We start from the raw sequence: 13,788 nt of genomic DNA on the forward strand, positions 1-13,788 counted from the left end.
TGCTTGGATGATGTAAGAGAAAGTAGAGCTCTAGGGTTTAATTCCTATCAATCAACAAAATGAGTTTCACACTTCTCCAGGCCAGAGGAGCTAATAAACACAGTACCACAGGTCATCACAGGAGAGCTTAAAATCAGTCCAAGGGTTGGCAAGTGTTGCTACATTTTGCCATCCGCTGTATTGTTCTTCTAATTTTATAAAGCCCTAATCACTGAAGGCAGTTAAGTTGTTCTACCAATCCTAGCACCTTTCATAGAGCTCTGGCAGCTCTCAGGAGCTGTTCAAACACACAGGGCTGTCCCTTGGAAACATTTTGCTGCTGTTATGAGCCCTGGATGTCCCCCAGAACAGGGAAATACTTGAGCCAGCTTTCAAACAGAGGACAAATAAAATGTAGATGTCTTTAAAATACAGGCTCCAAGGCATCTCAGGTTTCCCCCTCTGCTGCAAGCACAGAAGACTGCGTATCTTGCCTCCAAAAACAGATTGATGTATTCAGCCGGAAGATTCACTATAGCTGACAGAGAACATTTCCTTCATCGTATTGCTTCACCATGCAAGGAGATAACTCAGGCTAATAATATTCTGTCTCCTTTTTATCCTCCTATAGCCCACGCATTACTTAATTCTTAATTCCAGAGGGCCTGCAGAGGAGATTGGTCTGGTGCTAGTTTCATTTACACACACATAAATCAGTCTACTGGAATAGATGGCACTGCACTGGTGTTAAATAAAATCTTCCGCAAGGCCAGAAAATTCCCCCTCAGCTACCTCAATTACAAACACCATGTTATCCTAGATTCAGTCACACCCTCCAAATTTCTAATCATCATTTCCCATTTAAATTTGCATGTAAATAGGAGCTATCCTGATTCACAAGAAATACAGCTTCGCCTATCCTGAAAGCATTAGTGCAAATGTAAAACAAGCAGAAAATGATAGAGTGGTAGAAACCTGGCATCCATGGCAATTATCTTTCCTTCTAATGAATAGCGCCTTCGTTTCTTAGTAACTAATTATAGTGGAACTGCCTGGCAGAACCAGTGTACTGCACTGAACCAGGACCACATTAGTCTAAAGTGTCAGATACCTACTCACAACCTTCTCCTAGTACCCAAGACCACATCATCGGGCTTTTGAACCTTTCAGGACCCCTTAGGCAGCCCAGGTACTATGGACTGCAAAGTTACTGTTCTGGGATATGAACAAACTGCATTGATCCATCTGAAGTCTTAATCCCCAAGCAGCAACCCCCACCATGCAGAAAATCCCACTGACTGCAAACACCTTGACTCCCAGCTACATGAAACTACTTGCTACCCTGCTCTGACTCAAATGCATATTGCTGCTTTCAGGAAACCCACATTATTATTCTGGTTTTGAAGAAGGAATTGGAGAAAACTGAATCAGAAACTCTGAAAGCCACTTGCAAGACCCCGGGTTCACTTACCCTAATGTATCACCATATTTCATCACCAATCTCATACCTGCTCAAAGCTCCCAGCAATGCAGCACCTCTGCCCCCTCCATTAAGGTATAAAACAAGGGTTAAATGACAGATAGTATCAATGTGGATAGCAATCTGTCTCACTCAGAAACCACTGCGCTGGGAATAAAGAAAGAATTATTATACCGGTGTCAATATAATAAATTACAGCCTCTTTTTTTCTCAAAGAATTTCTAGTTTTTCAACTAGCATAAAGATCTCTTTCCCCCTTTCAACACTCTGAACATCAGAGCAGTTTCTCCTGAAATCCTGTTCAGAGCTTCCCCTAATGAAACCGTTGATTTTGGTGGATGGCTGATAGAATTATTCAGCAGTCATCTTGGAATAAATACGAAGTGGGAGCCAGTGATACGAATTCAAACAGTTCCTTCTATATATTTGTTTCCAAAAAAGTAAGTGAGTTTGAAAGCTCTGCTGGTTGTCCTTGTTAAAGTGAACATAACATTTAGGGAAAATGAGTTTTCATCATTTTCTCACACTGCACAGGTTGTGAGAATCCCACATGCCAAACCCACAAATTCTGTGGTCACGTTTCCCTCCTACAGCAGTGAGTTCACAGCTGCAGCACCAGGCAAAACAGGACTACAAGGAACCTAAAGGATTCACCTCTTGCTTCACCATCCCCTCTCCCGAACATTTTACACCCATGCAGAGGTTTGCCTATGGAGTTGTGAAGGATCTTAAGAAAAGATTAGATCCTTCAGCACACACCTCTGTCCTCCAGCTTCTGCATCATCAGAGAAAAATCATTGCTGGACTGATTCAGAGTGAAATAGCCAAAAGCACCATCAAAGATTGAGCTAATCGATTTAGTTGCGGGAGACTGGGGAACAGAAGGGGTGCATCTTCCTACTGCTGCCACCTCCATGTGGGAATAGCAATTAATAGAAAAGGTTGACATGTTAGAAGGTCAATTTTGCTGTGCAATTGCTTGCAACCCCAAGCAATGTCATATCTTCCTATTTGTGACCATGCAAAAGATGATAAGATGTAAGGGGGCAGCTTTATTACTGCAGCAGCTGGAGGGGGATTGCCAAGCCCTGAGACATGCACTCCCAGAGAGTGACCTATTGCTCTCCCAGCCCTGCAGCATGTCTGTAATCCCTCTCACAATATGGCTGGAAATAGAGCTAGCTAGAGGAACAAAAGGGAGAGGGGTGGGGAGGAAAGCAAACCAACTCAGCTTATTAGTAAAACCTTGAAGAGCAGAAGTCCAATGCAGCAAAAGAATACATTGTCAGAGGTCTTGTGAAGTCCTGTCAAAAGGAAATGATGGCTTGCACATGTGGCTGCGTTTGCCCCTCACTCTCGGCCACTGAGTGATAAGTCTCCTAGCAGCCCTCAACTCTCTTCCATACTTAAAGTAGGAACTTTGTTCTCTGCACGTTACATGTTTAAAGAACTGAATGCAAGTCCAAGACCCTTAAGCCTCAACTTTCAGATGCCGCCAATCCCTCTGCCCTTCAGATGTTAACTTAACACCCTTTGCAAAATTACGAGTACTGTTTAACAGGTCATACCCTGGGTTTAACAAAGAAGAAGCTGCTGAGTGGCACGGGATGTGTTATTGCAACCATAAACATCCATTCTTAGCCCCTCAGTTGCCCTGGAATAGCCTTCACCTCAATAACCGGTGCAGTGGTTAGTGGGCAAGCATATTTGGCAAATTTGAAAGTAGGGAAAGGAAGCTGGATGAGGGCGTACATAGCTTCATACTCTCGGAGGCATTAAACATTGGCTCAGAAATACCTGCCTGGGCACTGAGCCTTATAAACTGTCTCCCAAAGCCTGCAAATACAAATATGCACGAGCAACAGACGTTTCCTCCAGCAACCCTGGGAAAGGGATAGGGACCTGAGTGCTGGAGAAGGGACACTGGGACTAACGCAAGGAAAGGTGCTAGTTTAAAGCAAAACCATTTGAAATACCTACTTTTGAAACAGGCTTTCCCCTTAGCCCACCCATGTTCTTTCCCAAGCCTAAAGAAAGATTTGCAAAGTGCCAGAGCAGGAAGATCTGCCTCCTTGCATGTGGTGGGCTCTCCTCCCCAGAAACTATAGTCCCTTAACCACAGCTCCCATGAACCTCCCATAGGGTATTAAAAAGCAACAGCAGACAGCAGGCTTTCTCCAGATTGCTCTATTTAACTGCAGACCTCCAAGTACTCTCCTCCCTTTCCACTCCTCTAGAAGAGCCACACAGAAACATGGAGAGTGACAGCTGCTCCTCATTGCTGTTGCAAGCACGAAGCCTGGGTCTGCTTGCAGTGCCTCTGCTCCAGGGCTCCTGAACTGCTGCATGTACGATAAAAACCACCAGAGCATACACAGGAGGAGGAAGGGAACACTTTTGTTTCTCCATCCCAAGAACTGAAGGTACTAAATGTTAATACTTGGAAATCAGCAACTGCCAAGAACAAGTTCCCCACCCACCCATCCACCCTAAGCTTTGAAGTGTTTTCCTTCTAGCTTTACCTTGGCACGCTGGCCAAGTAAGTCACAAGTTTCCGAAGGTCTTCCTGTCTTATTCTGTCGTGATTGCTGCGGGCTGGGAAGGTCAAGACAGGACCACCTCGTTTATCACGGCCACCTGCGGAAAATAAAGGATTGTTAGAAAATCAGACAGGAAACACACGTCAAAAAAACTATGTGCACTGAATCGATAAATATAAATTACGACACATTCAAGAGCCTCTGCACTCTTTGTAGTTTTTAGGCTTGCCTAATTGAGGAAGACATGTTTGTATTTGCTGGAGCTCCAAAGGGGAGAAATAAAAGAAATAGAAAAAAAACAACACACAAGGAAAATCGCTACTAGCTACACTCCTAATCCCATCAAATCTAAGGCAACTGCCAGTCCAAGCAGGCAATGCTGATGAAATCCTACTGTGGGGGTAGTTTTAAACTGGTCAAGACTGAGAAAGTTGAAGTATTTTTCACTTTTACTCAGTGTGTTGCATCGTTCATTGCCAGAAAGTTTGCAACATCACACCAGTTAAAAGTGATGTATCCCAGTAATGTTTATGCAGTAAGACATTCTAATCTATCTGGCAATTCACTAGAAATTGAAATTTTGATTAGAAGTTCATGTCTTCTATACTTTCTATTTAGAGAGTTCTGTTGACCGTTGGGACAATTTCTGGTTTGGTTGGGTTTCTTTCCTATAGCTTTCCTGCCTTAAAATCCACTCCTTTTAAATTGCCACTGTCTGGCACTTCATGTTTTACAGCAACTGTCAAAAGGCTTAGCCATAAAGGAATGACTCTACCCTGAATTACACAATCATAAATATAGGGGTGAATACAAGCTACTCTACAGCACCTTATTCTATTCTCTGTTGTTAATAAAGTTTAATAAGCTTGAAACTGAAATCCAGTGCCTCACTCAACGCTCTGTTCTTTCTTCACATATTATCAAAGGACTTTTTCAGGAATTGTGTGTTGTTAGATACATGTTTACATTGTTATCTAGGAAAAATTCTACAGTTCAGAAAGCTAGCACAGCACTGCAAGGACCTTGCAAATATGCTGTGAAAATGCAGATGAGCTTGCACTTTTCAATGGGAAATATAATCCTTTTAACAGAAATATCACTCCTCAGAAGGGAAAACTACTGTGCTTCTCTGAACTATTTTATCTGGCTAACAAGAAGAAAGAGCTATGCAAGGACATGCATATCTCCAGCACTGACCCATGCTGTGTTCTCTCATGCAGAACACAGGACATTTGCACTCTGTGAGGCCATGACTTCTGTAGAAGTCCCAAACACCCTAATTCAGCAGGAAGAGCCCTAAACGGTTCTGCTGTATAGAGACGAGAGCATACTTGTGCCTGGAAAGAGTATCCTAGATCATTAGTGGACAAAGAATTGCTCCAGACAGAATTTGGATCAAGAATCAAGGAGGTGCTTCATATGGCTCCAGTGGGTGGACAAAGAGAAACCAAATTGATGAGATACACGCACATACTCCCAAAGCACAGGTTTTCCAGCTGTCCTTGCTTACAGAACAGAGACAATACTTGAACATCCAGGTCCCATGTGACAACATACCCTCTCTCCATTTTGTTCTGAAACTGTCCATTCAGCTGATGCCATGATAGGTACAAGATCACCTTCTGATGCAGTGTCACTCTATATGACCAGAGTCACACAGAAGAAGCTAAAGATAGCAATATTGTTACTATATAAACATTTTAAATATATATATTACTTTTTAGCAAGTTACCGAGTCCTAGCTGAAGAGTTTTCTGTACAAGTCAAAGCATCTTACATAAACTTCATCTATATAGATACAGAGTTACAGTTCATGAGCATTGAAATTCCCATAGTTTTCAATGGATGCTATATACTTGAAGGGCTACATCATGCAACTCTTCATTGGAGCCAGGCCACATCTGATTTGTCCAGGCGTACAAGTGCAGAGTAGTCAAACAACAGATGCCATCTTTATTTTGAGCCCTCGTGCAGCCAGGGGTACATATGGAGTATAAAACCTGTCCTGCATAATCTCCATCCACATCTCTGGGCCTGATGTTTGTCTTTTGGCTTCACACCATGAAGGTGAGGAAGATCCATGAGAAATCAGTTTCACCTTGGCCGATCCATGCCTCTACCACATAGCATGAGTGGGGTGGGGGTTAATTTAACAAGGATTCAGTTTACAAGGAAATACGCTCATTTTTATTTTCAGACCTGTATACATGTATGTGCCTTAAAAAAAAAAATCTTCATTTTAAGCACATTCTCGCTTTGTTGAGATTATTTCACGCTAATGTAACAATGCCAAAACCATTATATCATGCATGATGTATCCAACAGAAAAGCAAGCCAGCCAACAGAATGGCAAACCAATGCAGTAACTAAAGCTGGAGGGAATTTTTTTTCAACACAGGAAGCTTTTCAAGGTTTTGAAAAATTTCCCGTCATATCAAGATGTAACCAAGGCTTTCAAAAGTTTCCAGATATTCACTGAAGCAGAGACTTGAACTTGAATTGCATCCCAGAAGAACATGCTACCAGCTACTTAGTCAGGCTTCCTCTCCTCCCCCATCCCCAATCACTTAGATTTTTCTACAAAGTGGAAAAATGCTAAGAAATAAGAGCAGAAGACATCCAAGCCCACAGGATGTCATCCAAGCCCGATCCTCTACTAGGATACAAAACACCCAGAATGGGCCACAAGTTGCCCACAGCCCAGCAACCCTGATCATTCCAATGCTGCCCACTCACCTCAGCTTGGTAAAAAACAAAAATTCCATTTGTGGCCAGGGACCCATTTCCCACCTAAAGTTCAATCAAAGCAAGCTCTGAAATAAAAAAGAAGCCTGGTAGCCTGAAAGAATTTAAAATGGAAAATTCTTGACCCTTTTACTAACAGTAACACAAAAATTTTGGCTACAAAAATAGGAACAGGGTCCAGAACATTCTTGTCCTGTCTTTGCTTCAGGATAAAAATTCCCCCTCAACAGTTCATCTGAAGTGTCCTTAGGGGCACAGGATAAAAAAGGCTCTAGCACAGTCAGAATTTAACAGGACAGACTGAAGAAAATAAGTAAATTCTTATGGGAGGAGGAAGGTCACATGATGACCCAAATGGAAGTTTCTGGATGATGGAAGGATAAGTAAGTACCTGGACTTACTTACTTATTCCTTCTGGTCCTATGGCACAGAAGGAGACATGGTGCAAATCTTAAGAAATGTGAGATTTAGAAACAAATGTTTCTTATTTGTGATAAAAGTACTACTCTATGCTTTAAGCAATAGGGTGAAATTATTATTACAAGTGCATCAGACACATTAAAATCCTCCACTTGTTTCTAAATTATTCATGAGAAATCCCCAATTTTTACCAATGCTTGTCTAATTAACAATTTTATGAAAAGCCTTTATGAAGAAACATCAGGTTTCTTCCAGAACAAACCACAGTGTGTTCAATCTTCCATAAGACTCACAGAATTCAGTAACTGTGGTTTACTCAAATTAAAAACTCTCTTGCAGTTTATAACCACGAATCTCAGCTTTTCTAAATGGGATATTTCCATCACTGAACTTTAGACGCCCAACGTGCCTACATTAGGGCCCTCATCTCCTCTAGCATAGCCTCCAGACAGGTAGCAACAGCCTCCAAAAGAGAAGAAAATCTTTTAGCGCTGGCTGTACAGAGAGTCTATGTCTTTTGTCTTCTTTATTATCATCTCCTTTTTTACTGAGGTGAATAGTGAGGTACAAAGAGGGGAAGAAATTCATCCCAGATCCCTCAGCAAGTCACTTGAAGAAACAGGAGCAGAAGCGAGGTTTTCTGACCCTTAGTCCTCTGTGTTAGAGCTCCACAGTGCTTAGACTAAAAGTTAGTAACTAAAACCATTATAGAAACTCTGTCTCTATAACAGAGATATATAACCCAAGGAGGCTAATCTTGCCCCAAGCTGGCTTTGATCTCAACACAAATTTTAGATGCACAGTCCCTTCGCAGAGCTACCCAGCATACTGTTTTAATAGAAAATAGAAAATGGAAGTGTCTCAATTTCTCTGATCAATATATCCCAGCTCCTGCCTCCCACTGGGCTCACAGGCATGGGATGCAATAATCAAACATGTCATTGGGTTTGCTAAGTACAGTTATTAAATGCTAAAACAAACAACTGATAATTCCTAATCATTTTTCAAGGTGGGTTTTCACAGGCTTCGCTTTGATTGAGAGAGGCAAACAGATGGTCTAGTTATTAGTGCTTTGGAAAAAGGAGTCAGAAAAACATGTGTCCTTCAGGGCACAAAGTACACTGAGAACAAATATTTAGCCATATATGTCTTGCATTCCTCCTGCAAAACCCTTTGTTGATGCCCTTGCCTGTAACTGGCTTGCTTGTCAGTTCTTCTCATCTCCCTTTCTTCTAGTCTATACGGAAACCATTGCTAGATTCAGCATTTGTTCCCAGAAGAAGGATTACATCATTTTTCCTCCACAATTCATACAGAGGACATTGCAGTGATGGCACAAGGCATCACAATGCACACCACATTAAAAGAAAACATTACAGGAACCTCAAAAAAAAGCTGCATGGAAGGAGGCGGCACAGTCAGTGACCTGATGACCACTTTTCTGGTCAAGCCTACAACCAAGAGAAAAGGCACTCCAGCCACAAGACTTCTGTCCTGGCAGCTCCATGAACTGACATCTTAATACTCTCAGTGGTGGACCCAAATTTTTCTGCCTATGGTGGTTTCAACTGCCCAGAGGTGAGTCAGGATGTTGGTCAACCGAGAGGATTATTAATGTGAAGTCTATATGAGAGCCTTCCCAATTTCAAAGCCCAAGGTACATCCATCCTTGATCATACAAAAAAAGCTGAAATTGCAGCTTCATATAATCCTATTTAAGATAGGAAATTATCGGTTTCCTTTAATGCGGTCTTCTTGTATACAACTGATAATGATTTTATCAAGCTTTGTTTTCAAGCTTCCTGTCTCCAGTTCAATCAGCCCATCTACCACAATACTTACCTGCCTGCATCTATCTATCTATCTTTAAGAGATTTAAGCCCTCTACTTCCTTTCAAACTCTCTTTATAAGCATGAATTCACAAGGACTAACTATGGATTCAGACAAATATCCACACATGTAAAGGCTCCCAAGTAGCTTGTCTAAGGTCCTGCAACACATCAGCGACAGACAGGAGTCGTAGATGGCATCTCTGGCCTCCATTCAGATGTCTGCTGCAGTTCAAATGAATACATTGCTTCATCTGACCCCTCTAGATTGCAAGCTGATCGATCTTGGTGCTGCAGACTCTGGTGAGACCATAAGTGAGTTTCCAGAGGGGATGAAATACTCCTCAAAAGGTATTTCAGTCCAAAATATGGTAAAAAATGGATGATAATAAATAGAACTAGGAGACAGAACGAGCTCAGCTGATGTCCAACACCTCACTAAAATGACAAACAATATGCTCTGGATTTCTAAATCTAATTGACAGACTTCCTAGGAAAGAAAAGTATCAGGGAATTGGTAACTGAGACTTAAAATAATATTCCTTTCCCTGCCATAACTGAGCTCTGTGAGAGTCTACTTGCTATCAGGCCTCCTCTGAACAGACCTCTACACTAGAACTCCTGCAGCTTCAACAGGGATTCATTTTTTGTAATGTTCATATACAGAATTACCTATGTAGGTTATATAGGATATATAGGATCACCCTCAAATTCAGCTGGTCCCAAAGCAGGTGATTCTAGGGCAGCAATGGTGGAAATCTAACCTCACACAAAAAGCCTACCTACAAATTAACACAGCTGCACTCATCAGGAATTGATCCTCCAGCGTGGTGCTCTCTGCTGAACCTCATATTCCAAAGTCAAGTGCCTGAAACAAATCCTAGTGCCAAATGTTTGCAACATTTCATCTAGCACTAATGACTCCAAAAACAGGACTGCACATTCCTACCAGAAGATCCATTGGCAGAGCAGATCAGAGGCTGTAGACAGGATGCTCAGTGCAGCCACTTGAGGGATCCCATTTCCCACCTGGTGGATTTGTTCCACAACAACCCAGAGCCACTGCATGGGTCTGGCGACCATCTGCTGTGGCTTGTAATACACCTTCAGTGATTTACGCAAGTATTTGTGGGTACTTCTTTGATTTAAAATGTTTACTTCTTTAATTTAAAATGTTTACTTGCCAACAAGTCTCTGGGAAAATTGTCTCATTTCCCACGAAGAAAGTTATTGTCCCAGCAAAGCAAAACTAAGGAAGATTGAAACTCATTAAAACAAAGGAAAAGCTTCTTTGTGTGGAAGACAAAACTTCCAGAGTCAGACCAAGGACCCTGTTTCTTCCTCTGTAAGAACCTGGTTTGCTGCTCAGTATCCAGGGAACACCAGTATCCTCCTCTTCAACGCTGATCCTTACACACACCTATGCAAACCTCACTGCCTTTTGCCCCAGCTGTAACGCAGCATTTTTTATTTCCCTTCCTCTATCACAGATGTATGAGAATAGCTGTACATATTTAAAAAAAAACAATAAAGAAAATGGACAAAATAAACTCCAAATCTTCAAAACCAAAATACCCCATGGTGCATCCCCTCGCCCCTGGAGAAGGGAAGGGAACAAAATAGCACCCGGCAAATGTAAGTGACACTGCTGTCGGCGGTAGTAACAGGCAACCCAAACTCATGCTGCTGAGCGTTAACACTGGAAACTGTACAGAATAAGTCAAAACAAAGACAGGCCATATGCACCTGATCACATACTGTCTTCCTCATTTGACATAGGCACAGAGAAACAGCAAGGGAAAGTTTCTGATGTTCATCAGCAAAGTGAAATACATGATAAACGGATTCAATACAAGTAGCTGCTCAGGTTTGCTGCATCCCAAGAAGTTAAGTCCTCAACAACTACAGCCAAGCAGAGGAATCTGCAAATTAATGAAAGTTCAGGGGAGAATTCAATCTATTGGACATAAATAATTGCTATTAGGAAGCCTTTTTCTCCTCCAGCTTTAAGAAGAAATTCAGCTTAGAGCTGGCAAAAGCTGGCAGATGAAAATGTTTCTGAAATTGCACATCCCTGCAAAGTATTTCCATTTCAAATATTATTTATTATTATATTTTCCCTCAAATAAAAGTATAAAAAAACTCCAATGACTGCTAATACGAAGGGCTGGAGCACCTTCCCTAGGAGGACAGGCTGAGAGAGCTGGGCTCGTTCATCCTGGAGAAGAGAAGGCTCAGAGGAGATCTTGTAGCGACCTTCCAGTACATGAAGGGGCTACAGGAAAGCTGGAGAGGGGCTATTCATAAAGGCTTGCGGGAATAGGACTGGGGGAATGGGTACAAACTGGAGAGGGATAGATTTAGAATGGACATTAGGAAGAATTTCTTCACAATGAGAGTGGTGAGGCACTGGCACAGGTTGCCCAGGGAAGCTGTGGCTGCCCCATCCCTGGAGGTGTTCAAGGCCAGGTTGGATGGGGCCTTGAGCAGCCTGATTTAGTAGGATGTCCCTGCCCATGGCAGAGGGGTTGGAACTAGATGATCTTTAAGGTCCCTTACAACCCTAACTATTCTAGATTCCATGATTCTATGAGGATGTCCAGATGTGAATTTCAGTGCTTCTTGTCAGTTAAAACTGTTTCTTTAGGAAAAAATATAAGCCTACAAACCAAAGGGCTTTCATAGAAATAATGAATTTTTCAGAGGTGACAAGTCTCATTAGTGGGACAGAAGAGTAAACCTTACTGCAAAATGACCAAAATGGTTGGTTGTTACCATATTAATTACCTCAAGTGCTACAGTCACCTCCCTGCATCCTTATACTGATTTATAAGCTCCCAGCCTCAATTTTAACATAAGGACAACCCTTGACTGCCTACATAAATGAAGACAAGGACTTTGCTTAGATATATATGGAACTTACTGTGTCTTTAAGGACTAGAAAACCCTGAGGGCTGGAACAGGATGAGATGTATATACAACTTCTTGCTTCACAGGCTCAATTCCTTCCTCTTACTGTTATTTTGAAAGTCCCTATCGTTAACTGAAATGCTCTACCTGTATGACAGGATGCAGAGATCCATCAACCAGGAGTCCAGCGTGTTTGGATGACACCGTTATTTACATCTCAGAAGCTCTTGAGAGTCTTTTTTGATAGATACTTTGATTGTGTTGATTTCTGGCCCAGTTTTGTATGGCACTTGACCCTTTCTGCTTCTCCACAAGGCAGCACAGGTTGCATTACTACTCTCACACATGCTAATTAAGCAAGTACATAAATGAGAAATCTCCCTTCTCAAAGTAGATATTGGCAGATCTTGGCAAGCTGCTGGTGTCCAAGGGTCAGGACAGTAAGTGCTGGCAGTGACATTGTCTACAGAAATTGCTTAATTTAGTCCACGGTTACTGTTAAAACCTATGGAAAGAAATACAGCAACTGATTCTGCACGCTATATTTACAACCTGTAAATGAAATCAGAAATTCCAGAAATATTTTGATTTCTGCTCTAACCTTAGAGTCCCAATGAAGATATCTATACAGCTCCTACAGGTAAAGGCTCTTCTCTATCCTCAAAAATAACCTTACACCCTTGAAAAACAAAAGGAAAAAAAAACAAACAAAAAAAACCCCAGCAGGCTCAGACCTCTTCAAAAGACCTGGAAACTTCAGAGCCTAAAGTTCCTCATTTTCATCTTCAAAGAAAAATCTGTATCAATGCATTAACAAATTCTAGATGAAAGCACGATGGTCCAAAACCACTAGGAAAGTTCAATAGCTAAGCAATGGCATGTTTTTATAATAACGTATTTCCTCCTTTTGGAACTTCCATTGATTTTGAATTACAGCAGGAAATGGTATAAAAAAGAAGACATTTTTCTGTAACAAAATATAGAGGAATTGTTGATGTTCCACTTGAAATTTCCATTCCAGAGAAAGAAGAAAATGGAAACTTTTAATCTAAATAAAAACTTTTTGTGCAAATACAAAGTGTTTATATCCTTCAAACATTAAACATTTTGGTTAGTTCTATTCCCATTCCAATACAAATTTCAGTGTCCACAAATCAGCATTTGAGACCCCCTGAAACCTGGATCTGAACTCTTCCACTGCCTGGAGGGCCCTGGGATCTTATTTCATCCTTTTCTCTGAAGAATGAAGTTGCAATGAAGTCCACTGCAGAAAAAGAAAGAAATGCTTCTGCAGATGTTGTCCTGTGGTCCTGGCACTAAGTGACCTGTGGTGTCCTCAGACAAGTTTTGGGGAAGTCCAGCGTCTTTCTCTCTGAGCCTCTTTCATTCAACCTGCTGGTCTAAATTTAGTGAAATCTAATTGCAAAGTCACCTTTTCATCTGATCTATTTACACTGAAATTCCTCCTCTGCAAGACCTTTTAGGAAACCTCTCTCTGTTTTCCCTTCAGGCTCTCAGGCCAGCTCAGACGTTGCTGTGACCCAGCTCAGAAAGCTGCTCCTGAGATATGCGGGGCTGGGGCCAAGGGGCTTTTGAAGAATGGAGATGGCCAAACTTTGACCACCTAATTCTCCCTTCACTGTGCCTTTTGCTGCCTGAAGTCCATTGAAAAACCTCCTATTTCACTGAACACACACTGGGAGCTTTGCTTGTCACAGCCGCAGCAGCTCAACAGTTTATTACACTCTTCTGCCTTTTGCTGATGATTCCTCTGTGCTCAACCACCCTCTCAGAAACCCAGCCAGCCTCCTCCTTTGTACTCCTGCCTCGGCAGACAAGCAGACGGTACCTGGATGACAGGCAGGAGCCCACGCGCTGACACTC

General features: G+C 41.9%; 1 protein-coding gene across 12 annotated transcripts in view; it reads right to left on the reverse strand.

Moving 5' to 3' along the window:
- Positions 1–13,788, reverse strand: part of KALRN (kalirin RhoGEF kinase) — a 513,673-nt gene that overhangs the window by 331,225 nt on the left and 168,660 nt on the right. For all 12 annotated transcript variants that reach the window (XM_054069262.1, XM_054069263.1, XM_054069264.1 and 9 more), the window contains exon 3: positions 3,982–4,096. In XM_054069262.1, the coding sequence (XP_053925237.1) occupies positions 3,982–4,096 (115 nt within the window). The remainder of the gene's footprint in view (positions 1–3,981; positions 4,097–13,788) is intronic.

Source organism: Cuculus canorus, chromosome 6 (genome assembly GCF_017976375.1).
Source record: "Cuculus canorus isolate bCucCan1 chromosome 6, bCucCan1.pri, whole genome shotgun sequence".
NCBI lineage: Eukaryota > Metazoa > Chordata > Aves > Cuculiformes > Cuculidae > Cuculus > Cuculus canorus.